At 41.4% G+C, this 14,492-nt stretch overlaps 1 protein-coding gene across 3 annotated transcripts in view; it reads left to right on the forward strand.

The window, feature by feature from the left end:
- LOC119170141 (choline/ethanolaminephosphotransferase 1-like) overlaps positions 1-11,166 on the forward strand; it is a 32,872-nt gene extending 21,706 nt beyond the window's left edge. For all 3 annotated transcript variants that reach the window (XM_037421198.2, XM_075879373.1, XM_075879381.1), the window contains exons 5-10: positions 3,525-3,666; positions 5,869-5,953; positions 6,321-6,461; positions 7,143-7,289; positions 7,813-7,947; positions 10,608-11,166. In XM_037421198.2, the coding sequence (XP_037277095.2) occupies positions 3,525-3,666; positions 5,869-5,953; positions 6,321-6,461; positions 7,143-7,289; positions 7,813-7,947; positions 10,608-10,907 (950 nt within the window). In that variant the 3' untranslated portion in view covers positions 10,908-11,166. The remainder of the gene's footprint in view (positions 1-3,524; positions 3,667-5,868; positions 5,954-6,320; positions 6,462-7,142; positions 7,290-7,812; positions 7,948-10,607) is intronic.
- Positions 11,167-14,492: the final 3,326 nt, after the last annotated feature.

The following is a 14,492-nucleotide window of genomic DNA, read 5'->3' on the forward strand; positions in this document are numbered from 1 at the left end:
GCCTCTCTTCCCTTAGCTGTTCTTCTATCTCTTCCTTTTTCAGCCTGTTCCTACCACCCTGCATGTTAATATACCCTATGTCTGAATTGGCTCGGCGCTCGTGGCTACGTCTATTTTTCCCCGGACTCTACCTATCTTAGATATTGGTGCCACTTTGAAATCGTATCTGTCCATACCACCTGTCGAAGAGTCTCCCTGGTTGTTTTCCTCGTTACTAGCTATCCTGCACCCCGGAGGGCACACTTGCCCCCCAAAAAAGCTACTGCGCGTCCTGCAAGTCGCCAACCCACCTCATGACCTAGCCGCCCATCGAAGTGAATTCAGTCTCGTTGAAAACCATCCCACCTATGCACGTCTTTGTTTATTTCCACCACCTCAAAGCCTTTCTCGCGACTCATCCGCCATATCTCTTGGTTTGCGTTGACAACCGCTCTTTGCAGGTTGCTATCACGCACTGGTAGCTCCGGTATCGTGCATATCACTACCTGTACCTTAGGAGAAGTGGCGCGCATGTCATCGACGCCTTTCGCCAGTGTGGTTGCTAGTCCTGCTGTATCTTCATTTAAGACATTGTTTAAACCGCCTGAAATTATCACGAGGTTTCGTCTATCAGCTGTAGTTTTGAGTTTCGCGCTCGCTTGCCTCATGACTGCTTCAAGCTTGCGTCCTGGGAACGCCACTACTGCAACCCTCTTGTCGCCTCTTACCCTCTCTTTGATGGCTTCTGTGCATCGATTTAAATTCGAGTCCCCGGCGATTATCACATGCTGTGACTGTTCAGCTGGAGCGTCCTGCACCTGGGGGCTACTTGCACCTGTGACGCCAGCTGCTTTGTCCCCTCCCAGCCCCACCACTACCTCGCTGAAGCTGGGCCTTGCGACAATTGAACCAGCTGAACCTGCTTTTTCCAAACTTGCTTGCTCTTCCTTGTCCACCGTTCTGGTTGCCGGTTCCCTACTGTTCTCTCTGTAGGCCGCTTCTTTGTTCAGCTTCACTAGTGCTTCCTCGGCGGACTTTAGCCTTTCTCCCATTGCCCTCGTTTTCTCTTGCTCTGTCGCCAACGCAGTCTCGAGCTCGGCGATTCTCATCAGCCGTTCACTCTGGGCAACCATCATTTTCTCCATTTTTTTCTTGACCTCACATTGCCTACACTTCGCGTCAGCATCTTCTCCATCCGCTTCTACACTTGGGTTCACTTTCAAACCCACTCCACATCCTGAACACTTTACAGTCTTTTTAACCATGTCTTTCTGACATTAATTGTCCCTATACTCAATAATTACTAAACTCGAGCCCTGCACTACGAAAATAAAGAAATTCTAAGCCCTACTACAAAAATTTGCGTGTTCAATGTACGCGCACCTCCCCCACGGGGTTGCAAAAGAAAAAAAAAACAAAAAATTCAAACAGACACACCCGCACTAACTAATAAATACCTGGTCACTGGCCCCCGAAAAAGCCGTACCATAAAATAAGTGCTGCGAAAATTTCAACCGCTGCCTTATAATTATAAAGACAAGCTCAAAACATGCAAAAACACTTATCTGCGCAGTCGATCCGGAGCGCTCATAAAACATGTCCATCCACCGTGACAGCCCGAACTGAACATCGGTCTGAACATAACTGAACTGAACATAATAGTCTCGGTCGCGAGCGCCACCGCGCGGCGCTTGCTCAAAACTGAAGGCAGGCCAACTCCGCTGGGAGTGCGAGCCATTCCCCAGGCATTGTTTAAAGGAGGCGTTGGCCTGGACTATATTGAAGACGCAGTCGTCAAACACGCCATTGCCAACAAAAAGCAGGCTACTCTTTTTCAATATTTTAAACCAACACAATAAATACTATGTTTGAATCTTCAAGTGAGTATTTACTGCACCACGCTTGAACGGTTCGTTGGTTGTTTTCAGCAAGCTGTTGATGCATTTTTTTCGTGATTTTTTAATATCGAATTCTGGATATATCGAACTATTTCGCGATCGCCGCGCCGTTCGATATATCGAGGTTCGACTGTAGTGAAATTGTGCACTTTGACACGTGCACAGAAAAAATAGATACGAAAGCTCAGGACATAATTGTGTAGTGACCTATCACATTTATATATCATGTATAGCATTAATATTAGTTCTGCTGCAATACATGAATATTAATGTACAGACGCAGAGTATTACGAGAACTGCTTCCTTCTCACTGGAATTTCTGCATATTGTGGTGCTGTGAGAAGCTTGAGTCAGGTGTATTTCATTATTTATTATATGGCATTGATGTGTTGAAGTAGCAGAGTGCTAAAACAATATCAGCCAGGAACTCAAAGCACATTTTAATAATTGGGATAATCAGCTGCAGACTTTAGTAATCGGATGAAAGCTGTAGCTTTCTTTGATGCTTATGTTTTATTAGGCTCAATCAGTCAGGAGAGCCTAAATACGCTGATGTAACAAATACAATTTTTTTGGGTACCTCAATCAGTGAAAGCGAGTTCGTGACTCTGCATGATGCAATAAAGCAGGGAATGTTCTGTATTGGTTTACTTATATGAACAACCAGCTTTCCATGTGCATCGTGCATACATTAGGAGCTGCCATGGTCATGCCCTGCCTCCAGCACCAAAGTGGTCACAGCAGTAAATGTGAAGGGATACGACAGCAGACGACGCAAGCAATGACAAGCCCTCTGCTTGCGCTTTGGTGCTTCAATTGCTAGAGGTGTTTTAGTTTTCATTTGGTTTCAAAAGACGTTAAATTGTTAGCAGCCATCAGAGAACCATAGTGTTAGTGTGTGTGCTTTTTTTTTGCCAGACCTAGTGCACCCTCAGGCAAACGTGGCAACATAAAATGCACGAGCTAAAGAAAAACGTGAACAAAAGTGATGAGCCTGTTGAGCAAAACTGTGCGCGTATAACCTGGGCTGTTTCACTCACGAAACAATCACGGTTTATCACTCTCCGGATAACATGGCAGCAAACTCAGTGGCAGATTGAAACAGATTGCACCAGCCATTGCTCTGTCGTGGCTGTTGCATAAAAGAGGTTTTTCAGTTGAGCGACTGTGGCATTGCATTCACTGCTCCGATTTCAACCAGCCCAGCCGAGCTTGTCGTTACGGTGCATGTTTTGCTAGCCATGGCAGTGCAAAGTGTGCCAATTACTATTACATTTGGGTTCAGGGAGCTACATTCGCATTCTGTATTTGGAAACCGGTAAATTTATGTGCCCACGGAATGGGCGTAGATGCTACTGCCCCCAAAGAGGCAGCAATTATTCCTGGAGTTTGGCATTTCTACAAACAGAGAAACTGACACAAACGAACTGCCCCTGAGAATACCTTGCACTGTCACAGTGACATTGTGGATTGAGGTGGGGTGGTATCGCAGAAAGATGCCTTATAGTATGCTATTCTTATCATCCACCATTCGTGGCTGATTGCGTTGAACAAGTTTCGTCGAAGTTACTTGCAGTGCCGTCATATTGAGCGCACAGGACTAATTTTGGGGTGGCCTGCAAATCTGATGGGCATTTTCCTTTGCAGTTTTTGTCACTACATCTATTTCCATCGCCATGCAACTGGGTGATTCTCCCGCACTCTTGGTCACCTTTTTTTTTCTGTCTGTGGTGGCGTTCTACTCCACCCACTGGCAGGACTATGTGACTCATGTGATGATCTTTGGCAAGTGAGTTGTTTCACAGTTCTTACATACTTTTACCAATGCTACCTTCTTACCACTGATATATATATATATATATATATATATATATATATATATATATATATATATATATATATATATATATATATATATATATATATATATATATATATTGCTGAGCATAAGCTTTCTTTTGTTAGGCGATGACCGCCCTCTGGCCTGTTATCATCGGTAGAAATTTCTTGAGCAGCAATTTGAAACCATTGTTTTGCTAATGAAATGTGATATCAGAACCCACATTTGATGTTGAAACTTTCCTGACATATCTGGAGTAGAATAACATTGAATGCATTGTTTCAGTATTCACCTTCTGAGAGCAAAAGTAGCAGTCTTGCAAAAAAAAAAGTCTGCTGTGCACCGATTGTAGAGTCAGCTATGGAAAGGAGTATGATAAGCCTCTAGGTCTTTTTTTCTCTTTTCAATTATATAAAGGCAGTTTGTAAGTATTTCTTGCAGTCAGAATAATTGAAAGTGAGATTGACATGAGCTAGTCATGAACAAGAAAAGATTGCTGTTCTAGAAGAAATTGTAAAATGAAGTGTATGGTCAGGCGAAACATGTGATATGCACCTTAGTCGATTGGCCTCTCAAAGTTGCAAAAGAGAATAAAGAAACACAGGATGGACGTGATAGACACTGAGATGCAGTGCTGAGATGGAAACGTAAGATATATACTGTGTAGATGTTACTTTAGCTCGTGGGGTCATTCAACTGTAGAGAATCAGAAAGCCATACATCGGAACCAGAAAGCTGTACTTTACATTTGCCCTACTTTGAAATTATTAATAATGACAGTGCTGATATACAGGTTTATATAAGCCTGTCAAGGTACAATTACAGGAAATCCTACTTGTAGGATTTCATTTTCTGGACAATTAGGCTAGAGGTTCATTGTAAGATTGCACTTCTCAGATAACAAATCAACATAAAACGTAGCTGAGAACCACCCAACCGGAGGATGTAATACATTAGGATGGGTGTAAGATTAAGGGACAGGTAGTTGGCACTGTGCATTAAAATCCACATGGGAAGTAGGTGATATCTTGTTCAAGAATATAAAGCAAAGTGATGTTTGGCATGCCTTGGAATCTGTTAAATTAACTGACTTGTTTATGATAGTAACGTTAGAGCAACCTCCCAAGTTAAAAAAAAAAAATTAATGAGGATTCCTGGAAGTTTATTGATGTCATTTATGCCGGGGTTTGTATTCCGAATGTGAAAATAGAAAGTCTGCTGTTGTGTTTCTTGTAACTTTTCGTTTCGTTGCCTCTCTCTCTCTCTTTTTACTCCTCTGGGGTTGCCATTGTTGTCGCAAGGTCAGAAGAGGCGACTGAGGCAACACCAGAAGAGTGCTCTGTAGCCCACAAATGGGTTGCACTGGCAGATTGTGGCACCGAGGGTGGGAAGGGGCTTTCTTTAGGGGCACAAACAGGAGCGCGTGGCACTGTTCGGCCAGTTGCAATTAGTGTACCAAATGAACGGCTCGGTTTTTCTCTTCAACTCTGCCCAGCGTCTTTGTGTCCCTTAGCGAAACAGTTTTAGTCAGTCTTCTGTTTTTACATCGTTCCTGTTTACCCTAATAAACAGTTTTTACTATTTAAGACATTCAAGAACTGTTTTTATGCAAGAGTGTTTTATTCTAATAACCACTGCCACTTCCAGTTAATATAAGCAAATTAAGTTACAAAGAAGTATAGACAGCTTATTCATTCTTTGTGATTCCCTCTATCTTTATCATCAAGAGGTTTTAAGAGGATTGTAACTTTTGAAGAAGAGATATAAGGGAATGTGTAATAGAACAATGTGTCTCAGGAAGATGGTATATGGACCAACTTATGACACTTATTGTGCACATGACTCTGTTGGCATCATTATATATAAAAAGTGAACTTTGAGAGCCAGTAGAGGTGCAGACAATTATTTTTAGTGCCTAAAATGGTTGTCAGAAGCTCTAATAGAGTCAGTCCGTAAAAATTTGCAATGAAGCCTTTTCATTGTGTATTATTTGACCTCTTCGCAAATGTGCTGGTACCCCTATCTTGATTTTTCGATTCTTTGTACTGTTGTTCCAATGGTATAATGCATGCTTGATCAGCATACCAGTTCCAAGTGCACTTAACATAGCTCAAGGCAATGACACTGTGGTCATTTTCTTACCTTCAATAGGATTGATGTCTCCGAGTGCCAATGTTCTATGATGGCTGTGCACCTTTTGACAGCTATCTATGGCCAGAAACTATGGACGCAGAATGTAAGTAACCATGTCAAATCTGTAATAAAAGGGAACTTGTTGTTGTGACCATGGTGAGCATGAACAGCAAAGGTCACTTATAGTTTGGGAGCAAATAGTTTCCTCGGAACCTTTCACTTCAATTTGTAGTCATCCACTAACTGCATCGCATATTGAGGATTTTTGTGGTACACTCTTTCATGAAACATAAAAGAACATGAAAGGGAATTGGTAAGTCAAGTGAGGGATGCCTTCACACTGTCCTGCTAGAACTGCAAATACTTTTCTGGCCTCTGCTATTATTACTACATTGCTATTACCTTTGATCTATGTTTTTTAATATGGCTAACATTGTCATTCTAACCTAGTTATTTTCTTCATTGCTCAGGTATTTTATGGTATTCAACTACGTGAGATTCTGATGTTTACGTCCTTTTGCTGCCTGGTTGTTGCAATATTCGGCAACGTTCGTATCGTCCTTGGTGGGAAGACTCCTCTTGATGGCCTTGTTAAGATTCCTCGTCGTACGGTATGCAACTACATTCTAGTATCATTTTCCTTTCTGCTATTTTACCTTTATAAGGGTGATTGCTTGCTATTGTCAAAAGTTTGTGCTATATTGTGGCTTGTGTTATGAATGAATCTAGCTGAATTATAGCGAGTAGGAATTACGATGGTTGCATTATTTTGCCCAAAGGCGATGCACTAATTGCTTGCAAACTTATTGCTCTTTCTTCAAATTGAGTTTTGCTTAACACTTCACTGTTTTGGTATTTCTAGAAGTTTTCTCCTTAAAGTAGTTGTTTTTCTTTTTTCATTCGGTCGGTTGTGAGAGTTTTTCCTCTCAAATCAAGTTTTTTTTGTGAAAAAAAAAAAGAGCGCATATGAAGTCAAATTAGCTTTAAAAAGTTTATTGTTATTTACTTGTTGAATAATTACCAATAAAAACAAAAGGAAACGTGAATTTTGTTAGAAATGTTTTTCATTCTAAGAATGGCTTTATAATTCTTGATCATTCTGACAACAACAAAGAGCTCTTCCATCAAGCGGATGAGCTGCACTTGTCCAAAGCAGAGGAGGGGCTTATGCACGCACTGTTTTGCGATTCAAAGCAGAGTTGAGCTGCGCTTGAAATTATTTTTTACGTGGTGTCAACCAATGCTAAGCAGTAATGCAGCGATAAATGTCTTCGTTTCTTTGTTTGCTATAGGAGCGCACATTGTACCCTATGGCTGCCCTTCTGAGCCTGTCTACTTGTCTCTGGGCTACCTTCAAGACTGGTCTCATGATTGCCCACCCTGTGATGTTCCTGGTTACGTATGGTTTTGCTTTTGCAAAAATCACCATCAGGCTAGTGGTAAGTGAAATCTCTCTCTTACTTTGTAGGTCATTTTGCATTGTGTCCATGTCTTCAGAACCATTAATAGAATGTAATGAGATACAGAATGTTGAGCTTAGTTAGCAAATTGACCTTCTAAATTCTGAAAACAAAACAAACCACTTGTTTCATGTGAGGAGGCTTGCCAATTCAAGAAAAATTTCGGAACAAGATTGTGAAAGCACTGTAGGCTTGCCATGATGAAATTTTGTGTTTAACTTGAGAACAAGAGGTTACTTGCTTAGTTCTTTTCATAAAAGGGCAGGAACACATGAAGACTGACCGCACACTCACTGGTGTGATATAAAGGGGACACTCGTAGCATTCATCCATCGGTCTGTACCCAAAGCTCATGATGTGGCTTCGTGAGAGGTCCTTTAATCTTGTTTTCCTGACCTGCAGGAAAAGACTTGTTGGAAATGTATACCTGTATTTCAATGCTTTGTTCCAAGTAGTTGTACCTTGCAGGATTTGTTAATTTCATTGCATGGTACACTTGCAGCTGACAACGGTGTCTTACGGGGAGTTAGACCTTTGGGACAGCAGTCTGGTTGCACCACTGTTCCTCTGCCTCAATGCTCTGCTCAGTACAACTCCCCTTTCACTACCCATCTCTTCAGCACTTATGTGCGCTATGGTAAGGCTCCATGTGCTCAGCTATCATGTTCGTACACAGAAGCAGACACATTCACGTACACTCTAACCTCATTATAAAAAAGTTGCATAAAAGTTGCATCTTACACATCTTACACAAAATATAAGTTTGTTACTTCCGAAAATTTTTTTATGAATGTATATTCCTAGCACTATATTTATTGCCAAACTATTTTTTCACTTACTTTATTATAACTGATATTTCGTAATATCCGGGTTCATTAAATCAACATGCGCAGCATTACAACTACTAATAGCACTTTAACAGTTACTGACCAATTATTCAGACATTGGTGTTCTGGCATGCTTCATTATTTTGGCAGCTCTGTGCACCACCACTGTCCTTATAGACTTAAAGGGGCCCTGAAATACTTTTCAAGTAACCATGGAATGAATTCACCGGAAGAGCCTATTGCCTCATGAATTCAACGCTGCAGAAATTTTAAGAATCCGTTCAGTGCGAGGGGCAAAGATTTGCCACATGCTGCTATTGCATTCTCTCCTCTCGACGAAAACGCTGGAAGCTAAGCGGGAAGGGATGGCAAGAGCAAAGAAATATGTCACGTGCCCCCTGTGACCTTGAACACTTTTTCTTTTCTTCTTCGAATGCGCAACTTTTTCAGTGTGATCGCACGTGCACGCGTGGACAACTCGGGGCCTCCCGCGGCGATCTCTGTAACGACCAAGTGCGCCATGTTCAAGTCAGCTAATGGCTGATAGATGGGCTTTTTAGGAGTGATTTTAGTGATTTTTGAGTGTTTTTTGTGATTTGTCGAGAGAAGAGAAAGCAATTTGTAGCTGACTTTGATAATTTATTGTGAATTCAAGGCCACGTGCTGCGCTATATTTGGGTCGCATGTGGTCGGGAGCCTCTACATAGTACTGATCGGCAGCGTTTTCTGGCCATGCTCAAAAAGTGTTGCAGGGCCCCTTTAACGCCTATAGATGACAATAACTTGATGCACTTTACAATGAACCTTGCAACAATCCTAACTTTGACTGCACGACTGGGTAAACATTTGATCACGAAGTATAGGGGTATGCACTGAGTCTTCATCCGCAAGGCAGCGATGCCATCTCCACATCGTTTTGTAGGACCGTTTGTACGTGCTGTCTGTGCGTCGATGTGCAGAAGGCGTCTCAGCTGTTTATAGTCATTCTTAACACCGTACGAATCTTGAACTCAGTGCGTTCAGCGAGTTTCCTGTGCATACAAAGAGTGAGCGAACATGCAATATGGCAACCACACTGCTAGCACTCCTAGTAGATGATGTCAAGTGCATACCTCTTATGGCAAAAAATAGCACTGTCTTCCGTGCATTGCATATTAGCACAAAGTGACATAGCCGAGAAGATGTTCTGGTAAGCTTGAGCTACGTTCCTGGCTTATCCTCATAACTGAGAGTAATGAAGATTCCTTCTTCAAGTACTAGTCAGAGATCATGCGCTAACAATATGGCAAATGAAACCACTAAGCCTTAAAGACTGCATTTCTTACCTGTGCAATTTGTCTAGCAAGTTAAATTTTATGCATCCAGCATTAATTTGTGCGCTAAATACTAGCAACACAGTCCACATGTTTTCACATTAAATATTTGTAATATCATCCACCCAATGGGAATGCCTAAATAAGGGAAATACAAGGTGAAGGCACAGGCATTGCACATTAATAGAATGGTAGCTTGGGCTAGTTGGTCATTTAGCATAGACATAGTTTCACGATCGCAATATGAATGAGGACAGATGAGAGAACACAACACAGGTGTTGACTTCATTTAAATTTTAGTATTAGTGAAAGCGGTAGTAATATATCAACATTACACTGCACACATCAGGGCAATCACGTGATCCATTGCTCTATGGCCAGCAAAGCACTTAGCTTTTTGTGTGGGCAGCAGGTGTCATACTTATACAGAGGTCGCCCATCTGTTTCATGTGGCACATATTTCACGTTTGAGCTGCTCACGATGTTTGGCGACAACCGTGCACTTTTCAAAGTCCACTTTAAAGCCGCAATCACTGTAGTGAACGCTGAGGTGTCCTTGCATAGCTGTGTTAACATGACAACAATGCTCCTTTCAAATGCTAGTTCAAGCTCTGTCTGTCTGTCTGTCCGACATACTCCTTACCGTGAGTCAGTGAGATCACATAAACAATGCCCTCTGCACATGCCGCTAAGAACACTTACAGAGCACTGATTGATTTTCCGGAGCAGAGAACACAACCTTGCCGTCTGTTCTGTCGCCTATCTTTTTCAAGCTATGTGAAATGTTACGCAATTAGGGGAGCACCAGAACCTGCTTGTTATCGCTGGCAGCATAGCTTACTGCCGCCTCACCTACTTGTTTAACGATCCTAAGCATTATTTCTGCTACCGACACCAGTACGAGTTCAGAAAACCCTGCTCTTGTCAGACGGTGGTTAGCTCAATGAAGTTGCATTTTAAGGAACGGCTGCAAAATTTCTTAAGGCCATTGGTCAAGCAATGTCCCATTTTACCAGCTTTTACCGGGGTTTACTGTGTCCTCTTATCTGTCCTCGTTTATTTCGGCCCGTGCAAATATGTTGAGGCATTGTACTACTTCTAAATGCTAAATGTGAAAGGGTTTTCTCCTCTCTAATTTATTTATTCTTTATCTACAGGTGTACAGCGTGATGGACTTTGCCCGTTACTTCACCTACGCCAGTTGGGACATGCGGGATGCGTTGGACGTGTGGATATTTTCTCTCAAGTACCCCGTTGGAGACCCACGCTGTCGCAATGGCAATAATGGCGTCTACCTCACAGGCCTCAACAACGAGGAGCTACTTAAGAAGACACTTCCAGAAGCATCTGCCGCTGGTGTTGGAGCAGTGTCGTCCAATGGCACAAAGCAGAAGGGTGGCAAGCTGAGGCTACGAAAGTACCTTGGCCGTAGCGTGGGCAAGGAGTGCCTCAACTAATCAATCGAGAATGGTCATAGCACACAGAAAATAATGCAAAGAAGCGGGGTGGCATGATGTTGAGGTTCTGTGTAAGTGCTAGTCCTCAACATACTTTGCCAATGGCATGTGTACTAACCCACCAACTCATTGTTATCACATTGAGCCGGCTATAGGTGGTGCCCGAGCACAAGGAATCAAATCAAGTAGAAGGAATCAAATTGTGCCAACCTTAAATATTAACAGCAACTGTAGCTGTTGCCTCGCAGGTTATGCCAGAAGGTGTCTGAAAGTTTATTTTTGCAGAAAATAAAAACAAACTATTGCGTGTTTGTGCCAGGCCTAAAAAGCTCAGTGTTATGGCACTGGTGGGAATGACTCTATAAAACGAGGTTGGCTGTTTGTGCCATATACTATATATAAGCTGCACTGTAAGTATGTAAAAGCTAGCACTGTTGTGCCTCATTTGCATATCCTCCTCTCGGCGGGGGAAACCACATCTCCAGATGTCAGTGCATTCAGTTTGCCCAGCTATCCTGGGCAAACGGTGATGGACAGGTTCCTGTCGCTAGGTGCAATTTTCGAAAGTGACTGTTATACTTAAATGGGTAAATGCTGTCAAGTAGGGAAAGTTTCTGATTGAAGCCTTCAATTGGAGAAATGCATCATCAGGGCTTGTATTTTGCACCTTTTTGAAAGGAAACATCTGGTAGAGATTCATTTTACATGAATTTTCACTAGGCTTGTTCGAAGTGAATTCGAAGCGATAAGTGATTTTGGTCAAATAATTACGAATCGAATTCAAATAGCTTATATAATATCTTATGGAGAACAATGGGCATATTTGTGATGACCCAACCAACCTGCACAGTGTTTTTTGAGAACTGAAACAAGACGTGTGCAAATTCTTTTTTATCAGTTCAAAAAAAGTGCAAACAACTTTGAACAATAGCAGGATTTTACTTTTGGTAGAATGCAAGTGATAACCCATAAAATGTGTTACATTTTAAGATTTACTACAATTAGAGCATAAGCCACTATAAGAAGCTTTTAAACTTTCAAAATGATGGCTTGATGCCAGAGTATTGTGTTCATTTAACCTTGAAGTGGGGCTTTGTAGCAATGTGGATTTTTTCGGATAAGTGTCTTCATGGCTTTGCCCTCCTTTACTGTAGCAAAACCACCTTTACAAAAGTTGCATGCAAACTTGACACACATTTAAATATGTGTTTTCACGGCAAAGCACTCCTCCACTGAAGTGAAACCATCTTTACAGGGGGTTACATGTAATTACTAACATTTATTTGTTTCAAATACTTCAAAATTTCTGAAAATTTAAATTGACATGTGAGGTTTAACATCCCAAAACCACCATATGATTATGAGAGACGCCGTAGTGGAGGTCTCCGGAAATTTCGACCACCTGGGGTTCTTTAACGTGCACCCAAATCTGAGCACACGGGCCTACAACATTTCCGCCTAAATCGGAAATGCAGCCGCCGCAGCCGGGATTCGAACCCGCGACCTGCGGTGAAAATTTAAATTCAAATCAAAGCGAATTTGAATTCTGTAATATTCGTTTGAATATTCAAACCATTCGAATATTTGCACAAGCCAAATTTTTATGTACAATTTTCTTGGTCTTCGTTGTCTGTTAAGGTATGATGTTCTGGCAACTTAATTATTGCCTTAAGTTGAAGCATACAATCAAAATTTTTGTACTTTGAAGGAAATCAAAGACTAAATTAAAATGATCATCACATTGGTTATAATGCCCCACACAGCAGCTATGTGAAGCAATGATGAATGATTGAACCTTTGTTATGGTCCAATATTTTAATGGCATTGTCAACGAATCACATAGAGGCACGTTGGTGCACCATCTCATCCCATCATTGTTCATCCAGTCACCCCGGTTTGATTTGTCAGAGATGTCACAAGACATCTTTGACAAATCGAGCTGGAGTGACGAGATTAGCTTTTGTTGTTTATAAGAATTTACGTGTGCAACGTTTTTGTGTTCTGAGTGAAGTGCACAAACCAAGTCAAGTCTCTAGACGTAGTGAAAAACAATTCACTTTAGAAAAGTGATTCAACGGACAGTATGAACTAACGAGTAGGCTCACATGTTGAACACGCTCTAAACACTACCGGTTGAAGATCGTTTTCAAAATTTAGGTGTTGCATGTTAAGCATCATTTAATCAGGAAGTATATGGGGCCAAAGTATACTTCTACAGTAGTATTCATTACTTTCATTACATGACAAAATCCTGAATGGTTAGTGCAGATTATTACCTACAAAACTAAAGGACACCAACTACACATGTTACCTTTATTAATATCTGTGAGCACGATTTTCATTTGAGAACATAAGGGGCAGTTTTACTGTCTGTGTTGTAGCTAGCACCTTTTTCCTTTTGCTTGTTCATTATTTGGGAAGATTTGTAGTCCTACGGAAGCAGCAAAAAACTCGACAGATTGCCAATTACAGTGAGGTATGTTTTAGTATTGTGCTTGGTCTTGTAAACAGCTCACTATTTTGCTTATGGACCATCTGTTTCTGCCGCCAGTGAAGTATCGCGGGACAACGGGGTGAGTCGCATAATTTGTAACGTACTTATGCGCCCATCTTTCTTCTCATTATGGAGTTTAGTTTTTCTTATGCCCTTGCATTTCACAAATTGTTTCTCAGCTTGAAGTTGCTCTGGTGAAATGTTTTTGGTATTCAAAGTAGTGAGATGACGATTTGATCATCGTATGTGTTGTTAGTGTCACGCTGAGGTTTTTGAAACCACTGCCATCAGGAACTCTTCTGGCGGGCAAATCAAAGACATGCTGATAAATGTGACTCCCGGTGTATCTTACTTTCTTAGACCTGTGTTTTTGTTATCTGAGTTCATTACCACAGCAGTAGTGGCAGAATCGTGCCTTGTTTGCTTAATGTATTTACATGTATATACATGTTACTTTTTCATTTTCTGTTTCAGTGCAGCTTATCGAGGTTATATGCTTATTGCACCTAAGCAGTTTGTTTAAAATGATGCCAAAAGCGAAGTGCATCAAGCTGTGTTTTGATTACTATTGCATAATGTCTCTGACACCACATTAATTCAAGTTTTATAGGTTATAAAGTGGTGTAAGTAATACAAGGCTGATATTATCAACGTGAAAATGTGTATTTTACTTATGAAATGCGAGCATTAATATCATACAGCACTCTTGCAGAATGCCTGCTGTTCCTGATGTCCGTATGCTACATGGTAACTGGTGATTGAGGGGTGGTTATATTGCATTTCACCTAGAAAGACAAATCTAGTCTGGCTGAACTTGCCTAGGTTTGCCATTCGGAAAATTCATCGACATATTTTTCTCTGCACTGCTGTGCAGGGTCTCACTGAACAAGGGTGCTGCCCTCTTTGTGCACCTCTGTTGATCAGAGGCAATAGTGCTTGGCAGATCGCTGTTCTTTGAGACTGCCGGGCCATTTTTCACAGAGCTTATCATTTTTACCGGTGTCACGCTTGGGACTTCAGCAACATTATACGAAAGAAGTATTTTAAGTATCATTGTTGATTCTTCAAGCAAACGTGTGCCTTTGGCGATC

Source organism: Rhipicephalus microplus, chromosome 2, assembly GCF_043290135.1.
Source record: "Rhipicephalus microplus isolate Deutch F79 chromosome 2, USDA_Rmic, whole genome shotgun sequence".
NCBI lineage: Eukaryota > Metazoa > Arthropoda > Arachnida > Ixodida > Ixodidae > Rhipicephalus > Rhipicephalus microplus.